Here is a 22,983-nt window from a genome sequence, read left to right as displayed (position 1 = left end):
TACTATTATACCATTATCAGGGAGGGATAGTCTGAAGTAATGGTGTATCTATAAAGAGAGATTACTGCCTCAGATCAATGCACATTGACCTTAGTGTAGGTATCATCCAGTTAGTTTGATACCGTTGACAGCCGTGCCTGGTATCCTCCCTCCACACTACCATTATACCATTATCAGGGAGGGATAGTCTGAAGTAATGGTGTATCTATAAAGAGAGATTCCTGCCTCAGATCAATGCACATTGACCTTAGTGTAGGTATCATCCAGTTAGTTTGATACCGTTGACAGCCGTGCCTGGTATCCTCCCTCCACACTACCATTATACCATTATCAGGGAGGGATAGTCTGAAGTAATGGTGTATCTATAAAGAGAGATTCCTGCCTCAGATCAATGCACATTGACCTTAGTGTAGGTATCATCCAGTTAGTTTGATACCGTTGACAGCCGTGCCCGGTAACCTCCCTCCACACTACCATTATACCATTATCAGGGAGGGATAGTCTGAAGTAATGGTGTATCTATAAAGAGAGATTCCTGCCTCAGATCAATGCACATTGACCTTAGTGTAGGTATCATCCAGTTAGTTTGATACCGTTGACAGCCGTGCCTGGTATCCTCCCTCCACACTACCATTATACCATGATCAGGGAGGGATAGTCTGAAGTAATGGTGTATCTATAAAGAGAGATTCCTGCCTCAGATCAATGCACATTGACCTTAGTGTAGGTATCATCCAGTTAGTTTGATACCGTTGACAGCCGTGCCTGGTAACCTCCCTCCACACTACCATTATACCATGATCAGGGAGGGATAGTCTGAAGTAATGGTGTATCTATAAAGAGAGATTCCTGCCTCAGATCAATGCACATTGACCTTAGTGTAGGTATCATCCAGTTAGTTTGATACCGTTGACAGCCGTGCCTGGTAACCTCCCTCCACACTACCATTATACCATGATCAGGGAGGGATAGTCTGAAGTAATGGTGTATCTATAAAGAGAGATTCCTGCAGCAGGCAAAGGGACAGTGCTTTATATGGAAAAAAGAGAATTATTTCACACTGTTAGTTGAAGACCCCAATCTCAATATGTTATTGCTAAACTTGACATATGGAAAAGAAATATGTATCCACGCTGTTAGTTGAAGACCCTGCCTCAATATCTTATTTCCTAAACCTGAGAATATGGTTGATGGAGTGTAACCTAGTTTATTTATCAAAAGCTTAGCTTTCCTATGATAATCTTGTGGTTGGTTTATCCTCCCAACCTTATAATATTTACTGTAGCTGTCAAGGTTCTTCCGTATTTAAAAGTTTATGAGGAATGCTTTTCGAAAAAATGCTTTTTGCTTTATGAAAAAAACAGTTTTTGGTAGAAATATTATTTATTCTCTTTGAATAAATAAGTGAGATAAATATTAAAGAGAAGAACAGAAACATTTTCAGCTGCATTGACAGATATTCATTCACTTTGCTGCTTCTAGATCTCATTCACAAAAATACAACCACATTTTGAAAAACTCATATCTTTGCCATAAAAAGAGAGAGAAAAAGAAGTTGCTATGAGGAATGTGGTTTTGACCAAAAGATTCTCAGAAAAGTTGCCAGCATTTTTATTGAGCCTAGATCAGCTTCTCTACCAACTGGAAGATCCGTCCATCTCATATTCAATTCCTTTTCTCCTTCCAGACGGTAAAGCAACTCAAAGCAGACAACCAACGACTGAAAGATGAAAATGGCGCCCTCGTCCGAGTCATCAGCAAGTTATCAAAGTAAGGTTGGCCGGAGGATCATCCCAACAACCGGGCTGACGGACGGGCAGATCCTCAAGTCAAGCTTACCATATAGCCTTAGTGATTGGCTGAGGAGTGCACAGGGCTGGCCAATCAGGTCGTTTGTTACAGTGTGGGTAGACTGGCATGGTCATGATGTGGGGACACTTTAGTGGTTCTTATTATTAAGTAGACTTTTAAAATACACAGTCGACCAGTGTAATATTTGTACAGTTAAATTATTCTTTCCTCAAGTGTCATATCTTACTGGGGAAACACACAAGAAAAAAAACAGAACTCCCATGGGATTAAGATTCAGATTAAGATCTCATGGGATTAAGAAAATAATAAATAAAGGAAAGATAAACACTAAAGACCTATCAATGCTGAAGTGATTCAAGCTTTGGACTTTAGTTACAAATGTTGGGGGTATTTAATGGACTGTCCATGCTTCCTGGCAAATTCATGTCAACATGGGATTGACGAGCCAGTAGAAAGCATCTTTCAGACTCTTCTCTGATATCTGTCCAACCTCCTTGATTCAGACAGTGGCAATCCATGAATGACAAGAAGAAGAACAAAACAAAATGGAAAAAAAAATTAGAAATAGTAAAATCGGGAAAAATGTTGTAGCGATTTACGAACTCCTTTCTTTGGAGTGTTGCGGAATAGATTGAGGTGTATGAGTGTTCAAAAGCTCCAGCCCTGGCTTTATGAATGTAAATAAAATAACCACATTTGTTATTTGTGATGTTCAACTCCCTTGTGCTTGCAGTTTCCCAGTTTAGCAACCAAAACCAAATAAGAAAAGTAAGGAGCTAGAGAGACAGAGAGAGAGCAAGTTTGAAAATGAAGCCAGACCATTTAGAATATTGAATTATGAAGTGTGTCTTGTCAGCTCACCAACAGGGTGGCTAATCAGATCATGAAATTGTCTTCATATTTGCTGAAGTCTCGCTGGGCAATTTTTTTTCTGAAACGCTTCCATAACATGACAATTCATCCAATTGTTTTTTTTTTTTTTTTTTTTGAGGATGGTTTTAGCTTGAAAATGCGTTCTCTCTGTTTTCAGAGAAGAATGAAAAGAAAACTAAAACTGTACAACTTGACTTGCACCCATTAAGTCCTGCGGACAGAACAGGAAATATTTTTAGTGAAATAACTTTGATGTTTTTCACATTACACATTTGGCAAGAAAAATAATAGTGAATCAGCAACAGTAAGCTGGATTTTTCCGTAACACCGCATCACTGCAAATTGTGATGGTGGGGGGGGGGGATGGGGGGAGATGGAATAATGTACTGGAAGGGGGAGTGTTTTGACATGTTTGTTCAACAGAAGAACAATGTTACATTGCAGTGGGGAGTGGTAAACAATATCGACTCGGTTTGCACAGAGGGAGGTGCCCTGCCAAGGGGCGAAGGAAGCAAGTCCTGGACTCTAAAATGGTTTGCCGTGTTTATCCCCCAGAAAGTTGCTTGGTGTTTTTGACGCTTTGCACAGGATGAGGTAGCAGCTCCTAGACCCTAGCAAATAGTCCCAAAGTTGTAGTTGTCATGGAATTGTTAGGCTAGTGAGCTTGGTAACCATAGGTAACTAAATGTTGTGCAATAATGATGTAATCCTCTTAACCAGAGCTAGTTAAAGAGTTCTGATCTCTGTGCTACAGCGATTTTTTAAAAATGAGTTTAAAAAATGTGAAATTGCTTCCACGTTTTCTGCCCAGGTTTTTCGAAACCCATTCAATGTGTGCAGATGTTTTCTAAAGGGTGTTACTTGTGTTGGTGATACGGTTAAAAGAGTCTTCCAACCATATTTTTGAAATTGATATTCAAGCATAATCGTCCAGTGCTTTGCAGTGCAGTATGCCTGTGTATTGAATTTATGAGGTAAACTTTTGGCCATATGGTGCTTTTTTTTCTTCTTGTATTAAAATAAGATTTTCCATGGAAGCTAGGCATGCAGTGTTATGAACATCGTTCGTTACCATGCAAACATGTCAGAGGTCAAAGGTCACATTTTGTTTCAAGGTTGGTGAAGAAAAATGACTGAAAAGAATAGTCGTGACAAGTCCACATGTGGAAATACCAAAATATTTGTTTCTGTGTGTCAGAGGGAAGATTATATGGTGGGGTGAGCAGGTGGATGGGGGGGTGGGGGGCAGTTAGCATGTAGAGAATTACAAGCAGAGGAAAAGTATCACTCATTTGTTGTTTGTGCACTGCCTAATTCAGGATTGTATAGAAAGACTGTTACGACTTCTTCTTGAAACTGGTCTGCTCGAAGCCTTTGCACGCTGTCCGAGCTCTCTAACAATGACCTTTAACCCCTGACATTTTGTGTGGTATGTATACTCCTAGGGGGCTGTTGCACTTTTTTCCCTTTTAAATATGCAGATAATCTCCTCTGACGATGATTTAACCAGCAGTAATAAAGGCCAGAAAGTCCATGATTGCCTGCGATGATATTCTGATGATATTTGTATGTTAAAAGAGAAACCCGTCCAAGGCTCTCTCAACAGGGGTTACCATCCCTTTTGTTGTCCAGATTAAGTCGTGATGTGGAGTCTTCTACGAAAAATTAAAGAAAATAGTCCTATAACGTGAGGTTTCCTTTCTCTCTTCTCCAACTTTGTTTCTTCTGCGACTCTGTTTTTTTCGTTGGGGGGGGTGTTTTTTTTTCGTTGGGGGGGGTAAAAATGTGGTCACAGGCTTCAAGTATCATTTGCAAAACGATGAATCATCACGGTCAGTCCTTTGTAAACAGTAATTACACTTTGTTGGTTATCTCGTACCAGCTGCTTGGGTATGTGTCTGTGTGTGTTTCTCTCCGTCATTGTTTTATAAGGTTCAGAGGTAGAAACTATTATATAGTGGCTGCTGATTGAAAGTGGATGACAAGTTTGGTCAAGAATGTTTCAGATAGGGTCGAAATGGTGGTGAATGACAACATTTTCAGCAATTGTGAGGATTAAATAGTAGTTCACACTTGTTTATTTAATATTATGTACACATAGATGTCTATATGTACATACTTGTATGTACATATATAGGTTATTTCTAGCTAATATCAGTGATCATATATCAGTTATAACTCTTTATTGCTGGTCAGTAAGAGAGATTATTTTGAACAACACCTCTGGTAATCAGCTAAATCGACTGACTGAAAGGCCTGACGAATCCGAGGAAATATTATACAGCGTTTGGTGCAATAATGGCAAACATTAGCAGCAAAAAGGACATTGGAAGTCACTGCTTCATGATTTATCCTTAGATTCAAGGTTAGTTTTGTTGAGTGTCTCTGGCTTTAATAAGAACCTTTACTCACAACAATGACAATTTGTCGATTTCGACTTCCTGACAATTGGTTGTGTCAATTCCAAATAGCTGAAAGTCTTCTTTAATACATAAAAATACTGCTGTTAGTTCTAAGAAATAGCCTAGAAGATTGGTTGATATAGTGAGCCGGGTGAAATGCATTATGGGATGACAAGAGGGATTAATTTGTATGCATATTCATCACCTTAGCTACATAGTTTCATAGTTTTGTCTGAATTTGACTGATGCTACTGAAAATCAGCTTGAACAGTCATGAACTTTGATTCACTATACCTGGTGAAAACCAACAGAAGCCGTGTAGGCTAAACATCAACTCGCAATGGAATTACACCACAATTCCATTGAGGTACACTGGGATTGAACGGGATGGTTTGTAGAGGGCAGGCTGTATCCACTCATACATACAGTGATATCAGTCTACATTATGACGTTTCCATGGATTCAGCATTCTTTAAATGACACCACCATTTCAAGAATGGCAGCATCCCATGTTCAGTGAGCTATCACAACTGCGAAACATCCCGTGCATGGTGATTGGTCCCTCACAGAAATATGCAAATAGTTTGCAAAAAAGGAATAAAAGGGAATAGTTTTAGAGGGAGTCACTTCATGAAAAGTTTGTGTCGTTACTGTGTTGTTACAACAAAATCGTAGCTGGTAATTTGGACTATGACATTCATTGTCTGTGTCTTGGTCAGGATTCCATATCTTCTGAAATTATTTTACCTTTCAAAAATATCAGGCAACTTCTTTCCTCCTTCATAGATTTCTAGGTTACTTTATTTCAAAAAAGTGAGAATCTTATGCCGGGTCAAATTTCACAGCCAACCTGGCCACTCGTCAAGTTCCATTAAAATCTGTTCAGATCAGCATTGCAAAAGAAAACATGAAGAAAGAAGCACAGTAACCATGGCAATGGAAGTAGTGAAATGTGACCAATTGTACTCCAAAGTTCCCTAAGTCAGTGTGATGGTAGATGAACAAGAGATAGAGAGATTTGTAAGGAGAAACCTGGGATGCTCATATCATCCCAGCCCTGACAGCTGATAAGGATAAACCTGGGATGCTCATATCATCCCAGCCCTGACAGCTGATAAGGATAAACCTGGGATGCTCATATCATCCCAGCCCTGACAGGTGATAAGGATAAACCTGGGATGCTCATATCAGTCCCAGCCCTGATAGGTGATAAGGATAAACCTGGGATGCTCATATCATCCCAGCCCTGATAGGTGAGACAGAGACAGTCAGCATTGAACCTCCTTGTATTGTTTTTACTTTTAGTCGTCAGGGACTCACAGTGTTGCATTTTTACATGCCCAAGTTCCTGGTGGGTCTTTGGTGGGTCTTTGGACATCCTCGTCTGTTTTCTGTATTCGATTTGTCAATGATGTGGGTGCTATCTTTGTCGTCCATTACTCTTTGAGAGGCATTAAAGGGGGGGCGGGTGTTCCTGGTGGGTCTTTGGATATCCTCGTCTGTTTTCTGTAATTCGATTTGTCAATGATGTGGGTGCTATCTTTGTCATCCATTACTCTTTGAAAGGCATTAAAGGGGGGGGGGGCGGGCTGGGTGTCAGGCAGGGTTTGCTGATATGTAGGATTTAACATACTACAAGTACTGTGTTTCATTTATTCTCTTCAATTAAAAGAAAAGTGTGACCATTTTAAAATGAATGCTATACTCTTTTTTTTAAGCCTGTTATGTTCACTGCTTAAAGTAAGAGAACTCTAATATTTTTATACCCTCCATCTTTCTTAAATCTGTAAGAACAGGAGGGTAGTAGACCAGCAGCAGCAAAAATACCCAGGGATGGTAATTCTGGAATGTATATCAGTAACAGTTCTAATAATAGAATAGGGGTTTCCCCCTAAGAGGAGAGCATTCTGGAATGTATATCAGTAACAGTTCTAATAATAGAATCGGGGTTTCCCCCAAAGAGGAGAGCATTCTGGAATGTATATCAGTAATAGCTCTAATAATAGAATCGGGGTTTGCCCCAAAAGAGGAGAGCATTCTGCAATGTATATCAGTAACAGTTCTAATAATAGAATAGGGGTTTCCCCAAAAGAGGAGCGCAGGGTTAAAAAATACACAGAGAGAAATTAAGAAAGTGGTTATTTCACATTGTGACAGAAGTTAATATCAAATTGAACTCAAGTGATTCTTTTGGGATATATTTCTGAAAAAATAAATTGATATTCATCATTTCGAGAGTGTAGTATATTTCTTCCGCATTTCCTTAACCTAATGAATAGGTCACCAGTTAAGTTTCGAAATAGTGAATCTCATCTAGGCTTAGACAAAAGTTTGTATTATCACACAATTTTAGCCATTAACTTTCATATGTTCTCTGGTTTTATTTTCTATATATATTTTACAGGAATATAGACTGTACACTTATTCTGTGTTTCTATCGAGTTTGTAGGCATTATGTTATAGCGAAATATATATACTTTTTTGTACTGTACTTACATCCTGGTTTTGTAGAGAATGAATGCTTAATCCACAGAGTTAAAAATGTATTTTCAATGTAATAATAATCGTGCTAACCAAGAAGGGTATGATCACAGCGTTAGCGTTAAATACAATGGTGACAAATGTGGGTCAAAGTTCAAATATTACAGTCAAAGGGAAGAGGAGGGGAGGGAATGGAGGCGTTAGCCCAAGAGGGAATGTGAGTATTTACAAATGATGACCTACGTTGTGTTTCTGGAATGACTACTCAATGTACCATTTTGAGAGAGTGAATCTACAATATTGAGGGTGCTATTCTACAATAGCATTGTGCTACAACTTATTCATGACCTTCTACTTTATTTCAGCAAAGTTTTAAGCCTTAGAAGGTGTCATGAATTTTTGCATCAGACAAAGGAAGAGTGGATAAGTCGAGAGTATTAAGCAAGAAGCTGTTGGTTTGTTTCAGACACTCACTGACTTGTAACTCTTCTAGTAATCAGCAATCACTCATTTTGCCCCATGTCTCAAGTCATTGCTTTTCTGAAAAATAGTCCACCAGGGTGCTCCAACAGAAACCCACTTCTCAAAGACTTCGGTCCTTGTCAGTCCAACCTTGTTAAGTGTCACATGTCTTGCTAAGAACTTCTTTTTTCTTTGTCATTGAGGACAGTAATGACTGTTTTTCATTGAATCGGGGTAAACTAACAAGTGTAAGGTTTTTGAAGTGATTGTGTTGCTTTCCTTGAAACTTCATACCTTCTTCTTTCTTTCTCCCTTTCTTAACTTTTCATACAAAGTTTTAGGCAGTGTTTGCAATGATTTTTTTTTTTCCTTCAAATTAATTATGCATTTTTTGGGGGTGTGATTTTACGAGTGAAACATTTTCTAGGGTTAGTGTCATTTTTCTTCAGTTTTTTCATTTCATTTTTGTGGGAGTATTAATGAACAAAATAATTATTTATTGTGAAGTATTATTGATTATCATCATCATCATCACAGTGAAGACTGATTCAGGAGTTTTGTCACTCATCTTGTGTACTAGAAGAAGGGAGACTGCAACTCTGGAACTTTGTAATAAAGTGGTTTTCATGAAAAAAAAAAGTTTTTTCTACTTTATTTGTCTGTCCAATCTTGAGAGGTCACCAAACAAAATCATTTCTCTGGCAACCTGTAGTAAAATGCCATCTCAATATGGACGTTATAACACAAGTGCAAAAGACATGGTGGATTCTGAAACCCAATTTTCATCTTCAATTTGCTGCAAGCGACAAAACGGAGGTGGCTTCCATGTATAAATTTCAGTGATTCTGACCAGGGAAAGAGCGGATACTTCACTGCTCACGGAAAGGACGCCATTACCAAACTGAAACTTGAAACTACAAGCTAGCCGTCACATACACACACACGCACGCCAGCATGATTGAAAAGGTTACTGAGCCTTCGGCATCGTAACCACAAATTGGTAGGTTTGATCCTGCAGCTACTGTGTTTATATTTAGGTATAAAACGGTTCAAAGACACTCGTTTATCTCCCAGTGATTTATTTTAGACAGTTACAGAGCCAAAAACCTCACACAAAGCAGATCAGATCTTCAATCGTTGAACCAAATTTATTCAATATCGGTTCTAGATATTCTGTCGTTCTGGACGATCTGGTGACTTAAGAAACATTAACAATCATAAAATAACAGTCATATATGGAAAATGGATTAAATATTACACGATAATGACAATCGTCAACAAGCTACAATAATGATAATAACAATAATCATACTAATAATAACAATAATAATATTCGGCAGTTATTTTTATGATGCTTAAGCGACCACATATGTGGGAGACACCCGCAAGGGCTCTTGGATTACAACTTACACTTCGAGTGGCTTCCAGTTCAACATTTTTACCTCAAATTTGGAATCTTTTCAATTTAGATGGGAAAATTGTAGATTGCTCTTGGATGAAAACCCACCATACTATGACCTGGCCGGGTATCAAAACCAGAACCTCCTGAGTGCTAATAAAGTCTTTTTGCTTAAGTTACACTTAAATTACACTCAAGTTTGTTACATCAAAGGAGATTAAGGAAAAACAATTTACATGAAATTTTTGGCTTTAATCCTACAAATACATGTCAATCGTTATCGCGACAAATTAATTAAAATAAACCAGAGGCAAAGAGAATAAAGGCTAATTTAAACCAAGAAACACCAGGCAACACAACTCACACCCAACAATGTTACTGTGTTTACAATTAGCTCAAGGATATGAAAGGTAGCAGATATATATCTGCTACCTGTAATATCATTGACCTCGTACTTGTGGTCCCTGGTTCAACCAAAAATGTCAATGTCCTTCAATGTTTGTACCATCAGTTGACCTTTACTGCAACAAAACAATAGTATCAACTGACTTAACATATATATACTGTATATGAGTTGCCTTAAAACAATATATGCGATAGATACATCGTTATATATCTTCTTGAGATATGATGCTTACAAAAATCTCATACATGACCTCCAAAAGAATGACCTGAGAGTGCTGTGTTTCCTTTCCTGTATTATTATTAACTTTTCTATGAGCATTCACAGTCGGTTACCTTCCCTGATAACTTTCTGTGGTACTGGGTACTCTTCAGGTTTAAAGGTCCTTTTTAATATAACTTTACAATTGACATAGATAAATATTTCCAAATCTCAGTGGGGGAAGTAAAAATAAAAGATATGAGGAAAGCTATCTTCATGCCACACCAAATTGATATTTGCATAAAACCATCACACATTCTCTCATGTTTGCAATTTAGATACAATGATAACGTTACTCTCCTGTTTATGTCCTTTCATACTTTATTAAACCCTCAGAATAAGCACACATTTTGTTGCAATAACTAAATTGATCAGGTTTCTGTCCTGTATGTGTTTCATATTTTGTTAGAATGTCACATTAAGCAAACAATCATTTGCAATACAGAAGCTTCAATGACAAGGTTTCTCTCCTGCATGTGTTAATGTTTCTTCAGAGTTCCAGAGTCAGCAAACATATTAATGCAATGGTAACAATGATCAGGTTTCTGTCCTGAATGTGTCCTTACATGTACTTTCAAATTCCAAGAACTCTAGTCAGAACTCCAGACCAAGTGAACCTTTTATTGCAATATCTACATTGATGCAGTTTCACTCCTGTATGTGTTTCTTCATGGGCCTTCAAAGTTCCAGACCAAGCAAATATTTTGTTGCAGTAGCTGCAGAGATAAGCTTTGTCTCCTATATGTGTTCTTTCATGTATCTTCAATGTAACAGATCTGGCAAACATTTTGATACAATAGCTGTAATGATTCAGTTTTATCTTGTGTGTATTCTTTCATGATATGTCAGAACTCCAGACTGAGCGAACCTTTTATTACAATAGCTACACTGATATGGTTTTTCTCCTGTATGTGTTCTTACATGGGCCTTCAAAGTTCCAGACCAAGCAAACTTTTTGTTGCAATAAGTACAATGATAAGGCTTCTCTCCTGTATGTGTTCTTTCATGGACCTTCAAAGTTCCAGACTGAGTGAATGTTTTGTTACAATAGCTACATTGATAAGCTTTCTCTCCTGTATGAGTTCTTTCATGTATCTTCATTGCTAGAGATCTGCCAAAGGTTTTGTTACAATAGCTGCAATGATAAGGTTTTTCTCCGGTGTGCATTCTTTCATGTCTTGTCAGAACTCCAGACCGAGAAAACCGTTTATTACAATAGCTACACTGATACGGTTTCTCTCCTGTATGTGTTCTTTCATGTCTCTTCAAAGTTACAGATATAGCAAATGTTTTGGTGCAATAGCTACAATGATATGGTTTCTCTCCTGTATGTGTTCTTTCATGTGCTTTCAAATTTCCAGAAAAACCAAATGTTTTGTTGCAATAAGTACATTGATAAGGTTTCTCTCCTGTATGTGTTCTTTCATGGGCTTTCAAATTTCCAGACTGAGCAAACAATTTGTTACAATAGTTACAACGATAATCTTTCTCCTCTCTTTGGGTTCTTTCGTGTTCAGTGTGAGCTCTGGATTGAGCAACACTTTTGTTGCCATAGCTACAATGATAAGGCCTTTTACCTGCATCTCCTTCATCTTCTCTTTCATTTTTGTTCAAAATTGCAGTTTGAATTAACATTTTGTTCCCATAGCTACAGTTTTTGTGAGGTTTATTTCCTAAATGAGAAACATCTACATGTTCTGAATCTTCTGGGGATGTTTCTCCATCATTTGCTTCATCCTCCAGTTTGATTGATATATGACATGAGTAGCCCTCCACTGGTTCCTCACATACACCTTCCTCCTCTTTAATATCCTGCTGATGTCCCTGGTAAAGTGAATTGTCAGTTTTTACAGTGGATATTTCCTTGGATCCTGAAAATATAACCAATGATCTACAATGTTAAACCAGCGACTGACAGAGTTAGCTATTGCTTGCCATATTTAACATGAGAACACCTAATGTAACATTGCACACAAAGTAGAAATTGCTAAGGTAGTATTACCCATTGTCTCTAGCCTAGGACAAGCAGGTCTTACATCTTGGTTTTCCAAGGAAACTCAGGAAACTTGAAGATATCAAAAACCAAATCCCCAGTACAGCCATCATCGGTACTTTCGACGTCACTTCTCTGTACACTAACATCCCTCATGCTGAAGGTATCGCAGCCACGTGTGCAGCCCTGTCTAAGAAGGTCCACCCTTGTCCACCCATCTCTGACATCAAAGCTCTCATGCAACAGGTTCTCACCAAAAACAACTTCACGTTCATGGACAAGCATTACCTTCAAAGACACGGGACAGCCATGGGAACCAGGATGGCTCCTTCCTATGCATGCCTGTTTATGTCTAGCCTTGAAGAACGCATGCTCAGTACGGCTCCCTGTCGTCCCCTTATCTGGTGGCGCTACATCGATGACATCTTCTTCATTTGGACCAGTGATGAGGATAGCCTGCTCACCTTCATCATACACATCAATTCTTTCCACAGCACCATCAAATTCACCTCTGATTACTCTCACCAACAGGTCAACTTTCTCGATGTGACTGTTCGCAAGGAACACGATTCTCTCTCTACAGACTTATACACCAAGCCCACAGACACACACCAGTATCTCCATTCTTCAAGCTGCCATCCCCGTCACTGCAAGTCTGGAATTGCCTACAGTCAAGCACTTCGTCTTCGTCGCATTTGCTCTAACAATTCCTCTTTCATTCGCCATACAGATGCTTTGGAAAAACACCTTATTGCCAGGGGCCATAGTGCCAGAAGGGTGCGTGAAGCCATTCAGAGAGTCCGCTCCCTTTCCAGATCATCTACTTTGGCAGTGAAGGACAAAAAGGGACGAGATTGCGACAGCAAGCTGCCCCTCGTTGTTACTTTCCACCCAAATCTTCCTCCCCTTCAGAAAATCACCTCTAACAACCACAACATTCTCCTCACTTCAGATAGACTCCAACGAGCCGTCCCTGAAAAACCCATCATCGCCTACAGACGACCACGCAACCTACGAGACCTTCTTGTACGTGCTGCTGTTCCACCTCTAACTTCTAACCCCACACCCATTCAGCATGGTACCTTCAAATGTGATCGTACTTCGAGATGCATCGTCTGCAGCCACCACATTGTTGAATCCAATTCCATCACCAGCCACAGCATGCAACTCACACACAAGACTAAGGGTCACATCACTTGCACTACCACCAATGTCATCTATCTGATCTCTTGTAGAGTTTGCGGCATCCAGTATGTTGGCGAAACCAAAACCACCCTCAAGAAGCGATTCTATGGTCACAGATCCACAGTCAACACCATGAAGACTGAGACCCCAGTTGGAGAACATTTTAACCTTCCCAACCATACCATTAACGACATGTCCCTACAGGGGATTGAATCCTTAGGTAGCCGTCCTGACCTAGTACGTATCAGCAGAGAGAGGCTCTGGATGCAACGCCTTCGTACCATTCAACCTCATGGGCTGAACATTCAGGAAGGACATGACTAACTTTCCTCTGTTCCCTACTCCTTCTCCCCTTTCTCCCTTCCCCCCCCCCCTTTCACTCTTCCTCTCACAGCTCTCTTCCCCTCCATTTTTCTTCACACCTTTCTGTCTTTGTCCCTCTCCAGTTTTTTCCTTACCCTGTGCCTTTAATCCTCTCTTTGTCCCTCCACAGTTTACCTCCTTCCTCTCCTCTTCTCCTGTTGCTTTCTACTTATAATCCCCTTTCATCCATCTCATTGTGTTCACCGTGCTCATTAACCTGTCTGTATTCTGTGCGTGTTTTTGTCCCCTCTGTTACTGTAACTTGTCATTTAGCCTCTGAAGAAGATCCTGCTAGGATCGAAACGTCAGGCCAACTTACTTTTACACATTCTATTACACAGGCTCTCTAGTGGATAAGCAGTTTGCTAACAGTTTTATTTTATTTTGATCTTGGTTTTCCAACAGCAAACTTGGTGATCTGAATAAAAGGTAGCAAAATAATAAAAAAGCTGCTGGTCAAAAAGTTTAAGTTATTTATCAAATTCTGCCAGCTGTTTGGCAAATAGGCATGACTTTTTCATTTAGGCCTACTATAACTTAAGCCTAGCCTAATGTAGACAGTCTAGCCTAGGCTTATGTCGCAGTCAACCACATACAGTAGCTGTTGCCTAGTGTCGTGGAACCGTTACCATTGGAATAACGCATATGTGATCCTGGATCCATCGTGACTGTGGCGCCAAACAATTGTATTTCCTCTGGTCGGTGCCCTTGGAACGGTCGAATCCTTCAGGCGTAACTGTTGTAAAAAATTTCATGCAACTTGGCAACCCTCTTTGGCACTTGGTTTTATATGAATGTATACCTCTAAGGCTCTAACTAAGTTGCCCTTCTTGACCATAACCCTGGCTAGGCGTCGTAAATGATTCATTTACCTCAATGGTCGTAACTAGCAAACTAGGTTGCTGGTGGCGTCGCGTCGATACTACTACTACTACTATACTATTCAATACTGTTTAGTACATTCTGAGTAGAGGATAGTGGATGGATACGTCAACTTTCACCGGAAGGACGCCATTACTTTTTTAGAGCCTTACAGGCCTTCAGCCTGTGAAGGAATTTGTGATGACGCCAACGAACTATTACTTGGGAAAGATTTACAGAATACAGATTTAGAGAAACGATCGTCAATGGGGGATGCTTTCCAATAAGTTGCAACTAGAAATAAACCACATCACGCTTTCTACTGGTTTCCAAAGCGAGGGACGACCTGAATCCATTTTCTGCAATTGTTTCTTGGGCCCCAAATAGAAGTCGTGAAGCTGCTAAAAGAGGTAATAGGGTTTTAGGTATGATCAAGAGGAACTTCAGTTTTCTGAAAGAGGACATAGTAGTTAGGCTTTATAAGCAATTGGTTAGGCCTCATCTGGAGTATGCTGCGCAGGCCTGGAACCCATATTTTGCTAAGGATAAGGAAGTACTTGAAAAGGTCCAGAGGAGGGCTTCTAGGATGATTAGTTCCTTAAAGAGTGTTCCTTATTATAGGTGGTTACAACTGTTGAATCCACACTGGAGCTTAGGACGTGACGTGGTGACTTGATTCAGGTTTTCAAGATTGTGTATGGTTTCGACAATTTACCCTTCACCGACTTTTTCATGTTTGCTAATAGTAGTTGTACCAGAGGTCATTGTCTTAAACTCTAAAAGTTACAAAGTAGGATTAATATTCAGCATAACTTTTTTTCTAATAGGGTTGTGAATGAGTGGAAAAGTTTGCCTGAGAAAGTTGTACTTGCAAATATGTGAGTTACAACCAAAATGCACAATGCAGTTTTAGTATCTAGACATGTTTGCCTTAAGTGATTGCTTTAAATAATGTAATTCTAGTCTAAAATCCCCCAAGAACTTTCAAAATTTCCAATCAGTTATTCTTTTAAATTGAAATTTGCAATTTTCGTTCATGTGCAGGTTTTGACTTTATAAAGTGAAATTTCTGCTGAATTCAGTTCAATTCTGCAGAAATATGTTCTTGCAAGATGAGCTAAATACAGAGAATTATTGGAAATGGGAGGTTTTGGGGTATTGATTATCCATCGTATGCAAAGGAGGAAATATTACGCAAGTCAGATTTAGCATTATATATTTCAAATGCAATACCTAACGTCTGATATCATTCTTAAAATAATATAAGATATATATGATTGGATGCTTGCCATTACAGTTATCTAATGACAGTCAACCTCCAACATTTCAACATGGCTTTTACAGGTAAAGATATTGTAAGAACAATGTTATCACATTAATGGGTGTTCAATAATCCCATGAACACACCAATGGGTGACATTTTCTATCCTAACCCCTCCCCCCACTCCCCCCCACCTGCCAACAATTACTAAAATTAGACGGGTCTCTCTCACCTTGGAGCTTTTCATTGGCTGTGGGTGCTAAAATACCACCGATCAACATCTTCGGCGTTCAATACGCCCCACTGTCCCTCCCAATTCCTCTTTCCTTCAAAACTTTACATTTTGAAGTTATACAACAAGAACCTCTGAGGGAAGTCGCCAAACAGGAGAATCCCACAAAGGGAATACACCAGATAGAGGAGTTGTGACCTCAATCAACTGACTGTACTTTACTCAGAGTTCATTAAGTCTCCGATTAGAAGGAGCACTGCTTATAAATTGCTTCCTGTGACTCTAAAATATCCTCTCATTCCTTTGTGTCCTTCATGCCAACATCCTCGCTAACTTCCTGGGTCAGGACCTTCTTCTTGGTTGTTGGTTTGTAGGTTCCGAGGCCAGCCGCAGCATCAGCCTCTTTCTGTGTGTACTGTTCCTCCTCCAGAGCCTTCAATCTGAAACAAAGGAAGATTAAATGAGTGAGAGAGAGAGACTTTCTACAAATATCAGACAACAGAGCTGGAGAGCTACAAACTGTTCATCAACAAGGAAACTACTTTCCTTTGCCATAAAAAACACACAGAGCTCATATCTGGCAGTCAGAGACCACTAAAGGATATTTTTGAGAGACAACCAACAGTATCGTGAGGTTGTCTGCAGGACAAACAGTTTTCTTATATGGTGTGTATTCAGCGATAACTTTCATTGCCTTTTAGATCGATGAAGTGGTCAGTCTAGACAACCTTAGAGGAAAAAGAAATTATGAAAGAAAATGCAAGAACAGACTGAAAAGGATCGAGTAGTTCATATCTCACCACCGAGCAACCAAGTGATTCTAACCAAATACTGTACTGTATGTTAGATAGAATGATCTGTATGCAAATTATTATGTACTATTGTACTACACATGACTTGGTCATAGTCGCACAAATTGCAACCTAAGCCCAGAGTACAGCTTGAAGATTTCAGTCCTGTAGAAGATGTGCTGTTCCTTACATTCTGACAACTTTAAGTACCACCATGACTTAACCTCTTTCTTGGCCCTTCACGCAAAATGAAATTGATCATGTAAATAACAAACATACATACAGTAGTTTCCTATCTTAAATAGGAAACAATGCATGTTTATATTTATATATACATAAATATATGGGACCCACATCCAATTTACAATGACATTGTTTAAAGCTTTGTCTGGAACTTTCACTCGATCATTAAGAAAGCTTTTTTTCTTGTTCATTATTTGATGTACTCTCAAAGTTGCATGAAATGTATTGTGCTAAGCAATATGTACATTATAGACATACAGACTACTGAAAGGAAATTAGTTTTCTTTATTCACTTTCAGTTTGAATTGTGTAGTGGTATGTGTTGAAAAGTTGTGTTGTCACATAATTTAAATTCCAGTTGTAATTCATTCATTCTCTACTGTACTAATAACCAAAGACAAGAAGAATCATGCCTGAGAGGGGTTACAGCACTGTAGTTTAGATGTTTAACTTTCTAACATAAAACACAAATGTTTTTCACCTGTCTAGAACATATCAAAATTACTGCTACCCCTACAACATTACGATCATTCATTTTAATGAAGAATATTGCTGTTTTGATTTATCATAATTACACAGAAACATTAGATGGGGACATTATCATCTCACTTCCTCTTAAATGCATTAAAATTAATGCATTCCCAACAATACAGTCATCCGTTTTATATTGCTGAACATAAATAATAATTACACAAAACCGTTATATTAAAATCCATGTTTTCATCTCACCTCCTCTTATGCTGCTTTGATCTGAAATGTGCTGTCATTGACTGCAGGTTGATAAAGTACCTCCTTTAAGAGAAAGAAATATATATTTAATTCAGTATTAAGATAGTATATTTAATTACTGTACAATAATTTTACAACATTTGGTCTGTTATTAGAACTATACTGCTGGCATTAACCATCTATTGCTATGTCAAACTTAAATTGTAAGGAAAATTGTGATCATCAACACCAATTGGACTTCATGTATGTCATTGTTAATTTTTATGCCCCTTATCAGAAAATGGCACCTATCGGCACCTAGAAAAGATCTATTAATCTTTTTCTTTAGAACCTTTCATCGTTAAAGCAAGATTGTACTTTAGGCTTATGAACCACAATGTTTGGAACATTGAAATTTTGAAATAAGACCTTTTTAAGTTAACCTAGTGTTGAAAAGTGAAAATCCAGCTTGAAATTTGCGATGTTGGGTTAGCCTTACGTTTCGGCAACCCTGAATGCGACGAGCCAAATCTTATTTAAATCTATACTACTGAAAGTACTGTGTGGCCAGCGTTGGAAGGGCATGTTTATCACAGAAAATAATACATGTATTAATTTCTGCGATGGGTAGTCATCATCTATGCTGTTGCTAACTAGTGTGTACTGTGGTGTAACATGCTTTTAAGATCCTGACATCGCGGAACCAATACTCACGCGCAATGAAGGCAATAATGTTGGGCACTTCCAGGTTTGTCCAAATCGACATCTTGGTGCAACATCTTTTCTGCATTTTCTGGTTTCATGTCGTCGTGGATCTCGTCCATGTACTTTGTTCGTCTCTTTGTTTTGTACTTTTTCCGAATATGAGTGTCCCCATAGTGGTACTTCTTCCTACGAACGCGCGTCATTTCTACGATCGTGAACTGCACTGGACGTCTATTGTGCAATGCACGCAAAATGTATTACTCGTGGAGAAAGATTACGTAATCATAGAAGCTAAACTGACCACTTTTGAATCACCGGAGATGCTATGATTAAAAACCACAATTCCATTCGTTCAGGGTGGTGTTGCATCCGTCCACAACTAAAGTTTTCGTTTGTGTAGGTTGGGGTGGCGTAGCGAAAGGAGAGAAGGAAGGGGCCAACGGGGTGTGCGAAGCAGGGGGGAGGTATAAAGGGGAGTGTCAACATTTTGCTTTTCGAAAAGGGCTTAGATGCAAAATGGTGCTATCATTTCCATTTTTTTTAAACTACATTCGTGTACTAAAATGTTCCTTTTTTTGGTACAAAAACTACCAATTTATGGGGAAAAAAAGGAAAAAAAATAATGTGCGCACCTGCATGGTCGAAAACCATCTCGTTGTGTCACATATTGACAAAAAAAATATATGTGAATAGTGAATACAAATATATGGACACTCTGTGAGCCAATGCAACTGCAACGATTTTTGAGGTGATCATTCATTACATTCTATTGCGTGGTTGGCCACCCGCCCCCCGCACATATTCTTGAGGTACCTTTCCTTTACATTCTCTATAGTAGTTGACCCCCCTCGAAGAATCCTGCCCTTCTCCTCCCCTCAGAAATGTAAAAATCACTCCAAGATAAAAAATAAATAAATAAAAAAATATTTAAAAAAAACAGTTTTTAAGAGGATGACACAAAGTTAACCTTTACTGACTTCAGATGACCTTTTACTGACAAAAAACAATGGGATTAATCAACTACTCTTTAGAAATATTTATCTGATCTCAATATATGAAATTTGCATTTAAAAGGATTACACAAACTTAACCTCTACTGACATCAGATGACTTTTAACTGCAACAAATCATTGGTATCAAACAAATATGAGATAGATACATCCTTATATTTCTTCTTGAGATATTATGCTTACAAAAATCTCATACATGACCTCCAAAAAAAGTGATGTGTTTTCTTTCCTGCATTATTAACTTTTCTATTAGCATTCCCAGTTGGTTACCTTCCCTGATAACTTCCTGTAGTACTGGGTATTTTCAGATTTAAAGGTCCTTAGTAATATATCTTTACATTTGACATAGATATATGCTTCCAAATCTCAGTGGGGGAAGTAAAAATTAAAGTATGAGGGGGCTAGCCTCGACCACACCAAATTGATATTTGCATAAAACCATCACACAGTCTTTCATGTTTGTAATAGCTACATTGATAAGGTTTCTGTTGTGTGTTCATCCTTTCATGCCTTGTCAAAGCTCCAGAGTTTGCAAACATTGTCTTGCAACATCTACACTGATATGGTTTCTCTCCTGTTTTTGTCATTTCATACTTCATTAAACTGTCAGAATAAGCAAACATTTTTCTGCAATAACTAAACTTCTGTCCTGTATTTGTTCTCTCATCTTTTGGTAGAATTTCACATTGAGCAAACAATCTTTTGCAATACAGAAGCTTCAATGACAAGGTTTCTCTCCAGCATGTGTTAGTTTATGTTTCTTCAGACTTGCACATATTAATGCAATGGTAACAATGACAAGGTTTCTCTCCAGCATGTGTTAGTTTATGTTTCTTCAGACTTGCACATATTAATGCAATGGTAACAATGATAAGGTTTCTGTCCTGGATATGTTCTTTCAAATTCCAAGAACACCAGTCAGAACTCCAGACTGAGCAAACTTTTGATTACAATATCTACATTGATAAGGTTTCTCTGCTGTGTATGTCCTTTTATGCCTTGTCAATGCTCCAGAGTTAGAAAATATATTTTGGCAATTTTTTTATTATTTTCTTGATATGTTCTTTCAAATTCCAAGAACACCAGTCAGAACTCCGGACTGAGCAAACTTTTGATTACAATATCTACATTGATAAGGTTTCTCTGCTGTGTATGTCCTTTTATGCCTTGTCAATGCTCAAGAGTTAGAAAATATATTTTGGCAATTTTTTTATTATTTTTTATTATTGTCATCTTTAATGAGGGTAGTCCTGCTCAATGCAGAAGCATTGCTTCCCAAAGGATCCCTCAATACAAAATACATATACAATGAAAAGGATTTTCTCCTGTATGTGATCTTTCATGGGCCTTCCAAGTTCCAGACCAAGCTAACATATTACTGCAGTAGCTGCAGTAATAGCCTTCTCTCATGTATGTGCTGTTTCATGTATCTTCAATGTTACAGAGCTGGTGAACATTTGTTTCAATAGCTGCAATGATAAGGTTTTCTCCTGTGTGGGTTCTTTCATGTTGTGTCAGAACTCCAGACTGAGCAAACCTTTCATTACAATAGCTACACTGATATGGTTTCTCTCCTGTATGTGTTCTTTCATGTTTCTTTAAACTGCCAGATACAGCAAACATTTTGTTGCAATAGCTACAATGATAAGGTTTCTCTCCTGTATGTGTTCTCTCATGCTTTCTCAAATTGCCAGAGGTAGCAAACATTTTGTTGCAGTAACTACAATGATAAGGTTTCTCTCCTGTATGTGTTCTTTCGTGGGCCTTCAAAGTTCCAGACCAAGCAAACATTTTGCTGCAGTAGCTGCAGTGGTAAGTTTTCTCTCCTGTATGAGTTCTTTCATGTGTCTTCAATGATAGAGATCTGGCAAACATTTTGTTACAATAGCTGCAATGATAAGGTTTTTCTCCGGTGTGCATTCTTTCATGTCTTGTCAGAACCCCAGACCGAGCAAACCATTTATTACAATAGCTACATTGATAAGGTTTCTCTCCTGTATGTGTTCTTTCATGTTTCTTCAAAGTGCCAGATATAGCAAACTTTTTGTTGCAATAGCTACAATGATAGGGTTTCTCTCCTGTATGTGTTCTCTCATGCTTTCTCAAATTGCCAGAGGTAGCAAACATGTTGTTACAGTAACTACATTGATAAGGTTTCTCTCCTGTATGTGTTCTTTCATGGGCTTTTAAATTTCCAGACTGAGCAAACAATTTGTTACAATAGTTACAACGATAATCTTTCTCCTCTCTTAGGGTTCTTTCCTGTTCAGTGTGAGTTCCGGATTGAGCAACACTTTTGTTGCCATAGCTACAATGGTAAGGCTTTTCACCTGTATGTGTTTGCTCATGTTTTTCCAAAGTTCCAATTTCAGCAAACATTTTGTCACAATATTTACAATAAAAAAGTGCATCTCCTTCAAGTGTTTGCTCATGTTTGTTCAAAATTTCAGTTTGAGCTAACATTTCGTTCCTATAGCTACAGTTATTGTTAGGTTTCTTTCCCAAATGAGAAATATCTATATGTTCTGATTCTTCTAGGGATGTTTCTCCATCAGTTGCTTCATCCTCCAGTTTGATTGATATATGACATGGGTAGCCTACTGGTTCCTCACATACACTTTCCTCCTCTTTATGGTCCTGCTGATGTCCCTGGTAAAGTGAATTGACTGTTTGTACAGAGGATAATTCCTTGGATCCTGAAAATATAACAAATGATCTACAATGTTAAACCAGCGACTGACAGACTTAGCGATTCCTTGCCATATTTCACATAAGCACATTTAATGTAACCTTGCACACACAGTGGAAATTGCTAAGGACGTACTACCCATCTGTTTCTTGGACAACCAGGTTAGAACAAAATAACTTTAACAGCTGCTGGCCAAATAGCTTAAGAAATTTCGCTAATTCTCGCAGCTAATGGGCAAATAGGCATGACTTTTTCATTTAGCCCTAGTCTAACTTATACCTTATGTAGACTGTGTAGCCTAGGCTTATGTTCCTAAATGAATGATTAATGTCAGATTTGCATTTGCAGTCAACCACATACAGTAGCTGTAGCTTATTTTCGTGGAACCGTTACCATTGGAATAACGAAAAGGTGATTCTGGTTCCACCCTGACTGTGGTTCCAAACATTTTGATTTCCTCTGGTCGGTGCCCTTGGAACGGTCGAATCCTTCAGGCGTTACTGTTGTAAAACATTTTCACGGCATTTAACTAGGAAACCCTCTTTGGCACTTGGCGTTACTGGAATGTGTACCTATTAAATTGCCATCCTTGACCGTAACGCTGTGTAAGCGTCGTAACTACCCAACTAGGTTGCTGATCGCGTTGAAAGTTGAAACTGCTACTCAATGTTTAGTACACTCAAAGTACCTTCTGAACAGGGGAAGAATGCGCTCACGGGAAGGACGCCATCACTTTTGAGAGCTTTGCAGGCCGCGTATTTTTTGTCCCAGGACGAACGTGGGTTTCAGGTTTTTCAGGAATTTACAAATTCGTTTGAAATCATAGTTAGGGTTTAGTAAGTGGGTTAG

The 22,983-nt window shown here is 38.6% G+C and overlaps 4 protein-coding genes across 22 annotated transcripts in view; 1 reads left to right on the top strand and 3 right to left on the bottom strand.

Annotated features, from left to right (window-relative positions):
- Positions 1-8,669, top strand: part of LOC139971165 (protein phosphatase 1 regulatory subunit 12A-like) — a 142,375-nt gene extending 133,706 nt beyond the window's left edge. For all 18 annotated transcript variants that reach the window (XM_071977537.1, XM_071977415.1, XM_071977406.1 and 15 more), the window contains one exon: positions 1,688-8,669. In XM_071977537.1, the coding sequence (XP_071833638.1) occupies positions 1,688-1,774 (87 nt within the window). In that variant the 3' untranslated portion in view covers positions 1,775-8,669. The remainder of the gene's footprint in view (positions 1-1,687) is intronic.
- The window catches only part of LOC139971268 (uncharacterized), a 56,475-nt gene that overhangs the window by 28,218 nt on the left and 5,274 nt on the right, over positions 1-22,983 (bottom strand). The window lies entirely within an intron of this gene.
- On the bottom strand, positions 10,763-22,667 carry LOC139972200 (uncharacterized). The gene is made up of 6 exons (XM_071979185.1): positions 22,528-22,667; positions 20,870-22,141; positions 20,378-20,453; positions 14,037-14,052; positions 12,096-12,144; positions 10,763-11,964 (listed from the first exon to the last, which is right to left on the bottom strand). Exons 1-6 carry the CDS (start codon positions 22,580-22,582, stop codon positions 10,910-10,912), a joined length of 2,523 nt encoding a protein of 840 aa, XP_071835286.1. The 5' UTR covers positions 22,583-22,667; the 3' UTR covers positions 10,763-10,909.
- LOC139971282 (zinc finger protein 593-like) lies at positions 15,695-18,698 on the bottom strand. The gene is made up of 3 exons (XM_071977606.1): positions 18,445-18,698; positions 17,752-17,814; positions 15,695-16,428 (listed from the first exon to the last, which is right to left on the bottom strand). Exons 1-3 carry the CDS (start codon positions 18,636-18,638, stop codon positions 16,284-16,286), a joined length of 402 nt encoding a protein of 133 aa, XP_071833707.1. The 5' UTR covers positions 18,639-18,698; the 3' UTR covers positions 15,695-16,283.

This window comes from Apostichopus japonicus, chromosome 1, assembly GCF_037975245.1.
Source record: "Apostichopus japonicus isolate 1M-3 chromosome 1, ASM3797524v1, whole genome shotgun sequence".
Taxonomy (NCBI): domain Eukaryota; kingdom Metazoa; phylum Echinodermata; class Holothuroidea; order Aspidochirotida; family Stichopodidae; genus Apostichopus; species Apostichopus japonicus.
This window is presented reverse-complemented; position numbering and strand designations above follow the sequence as displayed.

Bases quoted from the DNA above. Each gene is read 5' to 3' on its own strand.
- LOC139971282 (XM_071977606.1), bottom strand. From the start codon at position 18,638: ATGACGCGCGTTCGTAGGAAGAAGTACCACTATGGGGACACTCATATT. The intron at 17,815-18,444 runs GTGAGTATTGGT...TTTCTCTTAAAG, and splicing joins CATTATTGCCTTCATTGCGC to GAGGTACTTTATCAACCTGC. The intron at 16,429-17,751 runs GTGAGATGAAAA...CCTTTGTTTCAG, and splicing joins TCAAAGCAGCATAAGAGGAG to ATTGAAGGCTCTGGAGGAGG.
- LOC139972200 (XM_071979185.1), bottom strand. From the start codon at position 22,582: ATGTTTGGAACCACAGTCAGGGTGGAACCAGAATCACCTTTTCGTTAT. The intron at 20,454-20,869 runs GAAACAGCACAT...CTAACTCTGGAG, and splicing joins CTGTAACATTGAAGATACAT to CATTGACAAGGCATAAAAGG. The intron at 11,965-12,095 runs GTAATACTACCT...TTATATTTTCAG, and splicing joins TCCTAGGCTAGAGACAATGG to GATCCAAGGAAATATCCACT.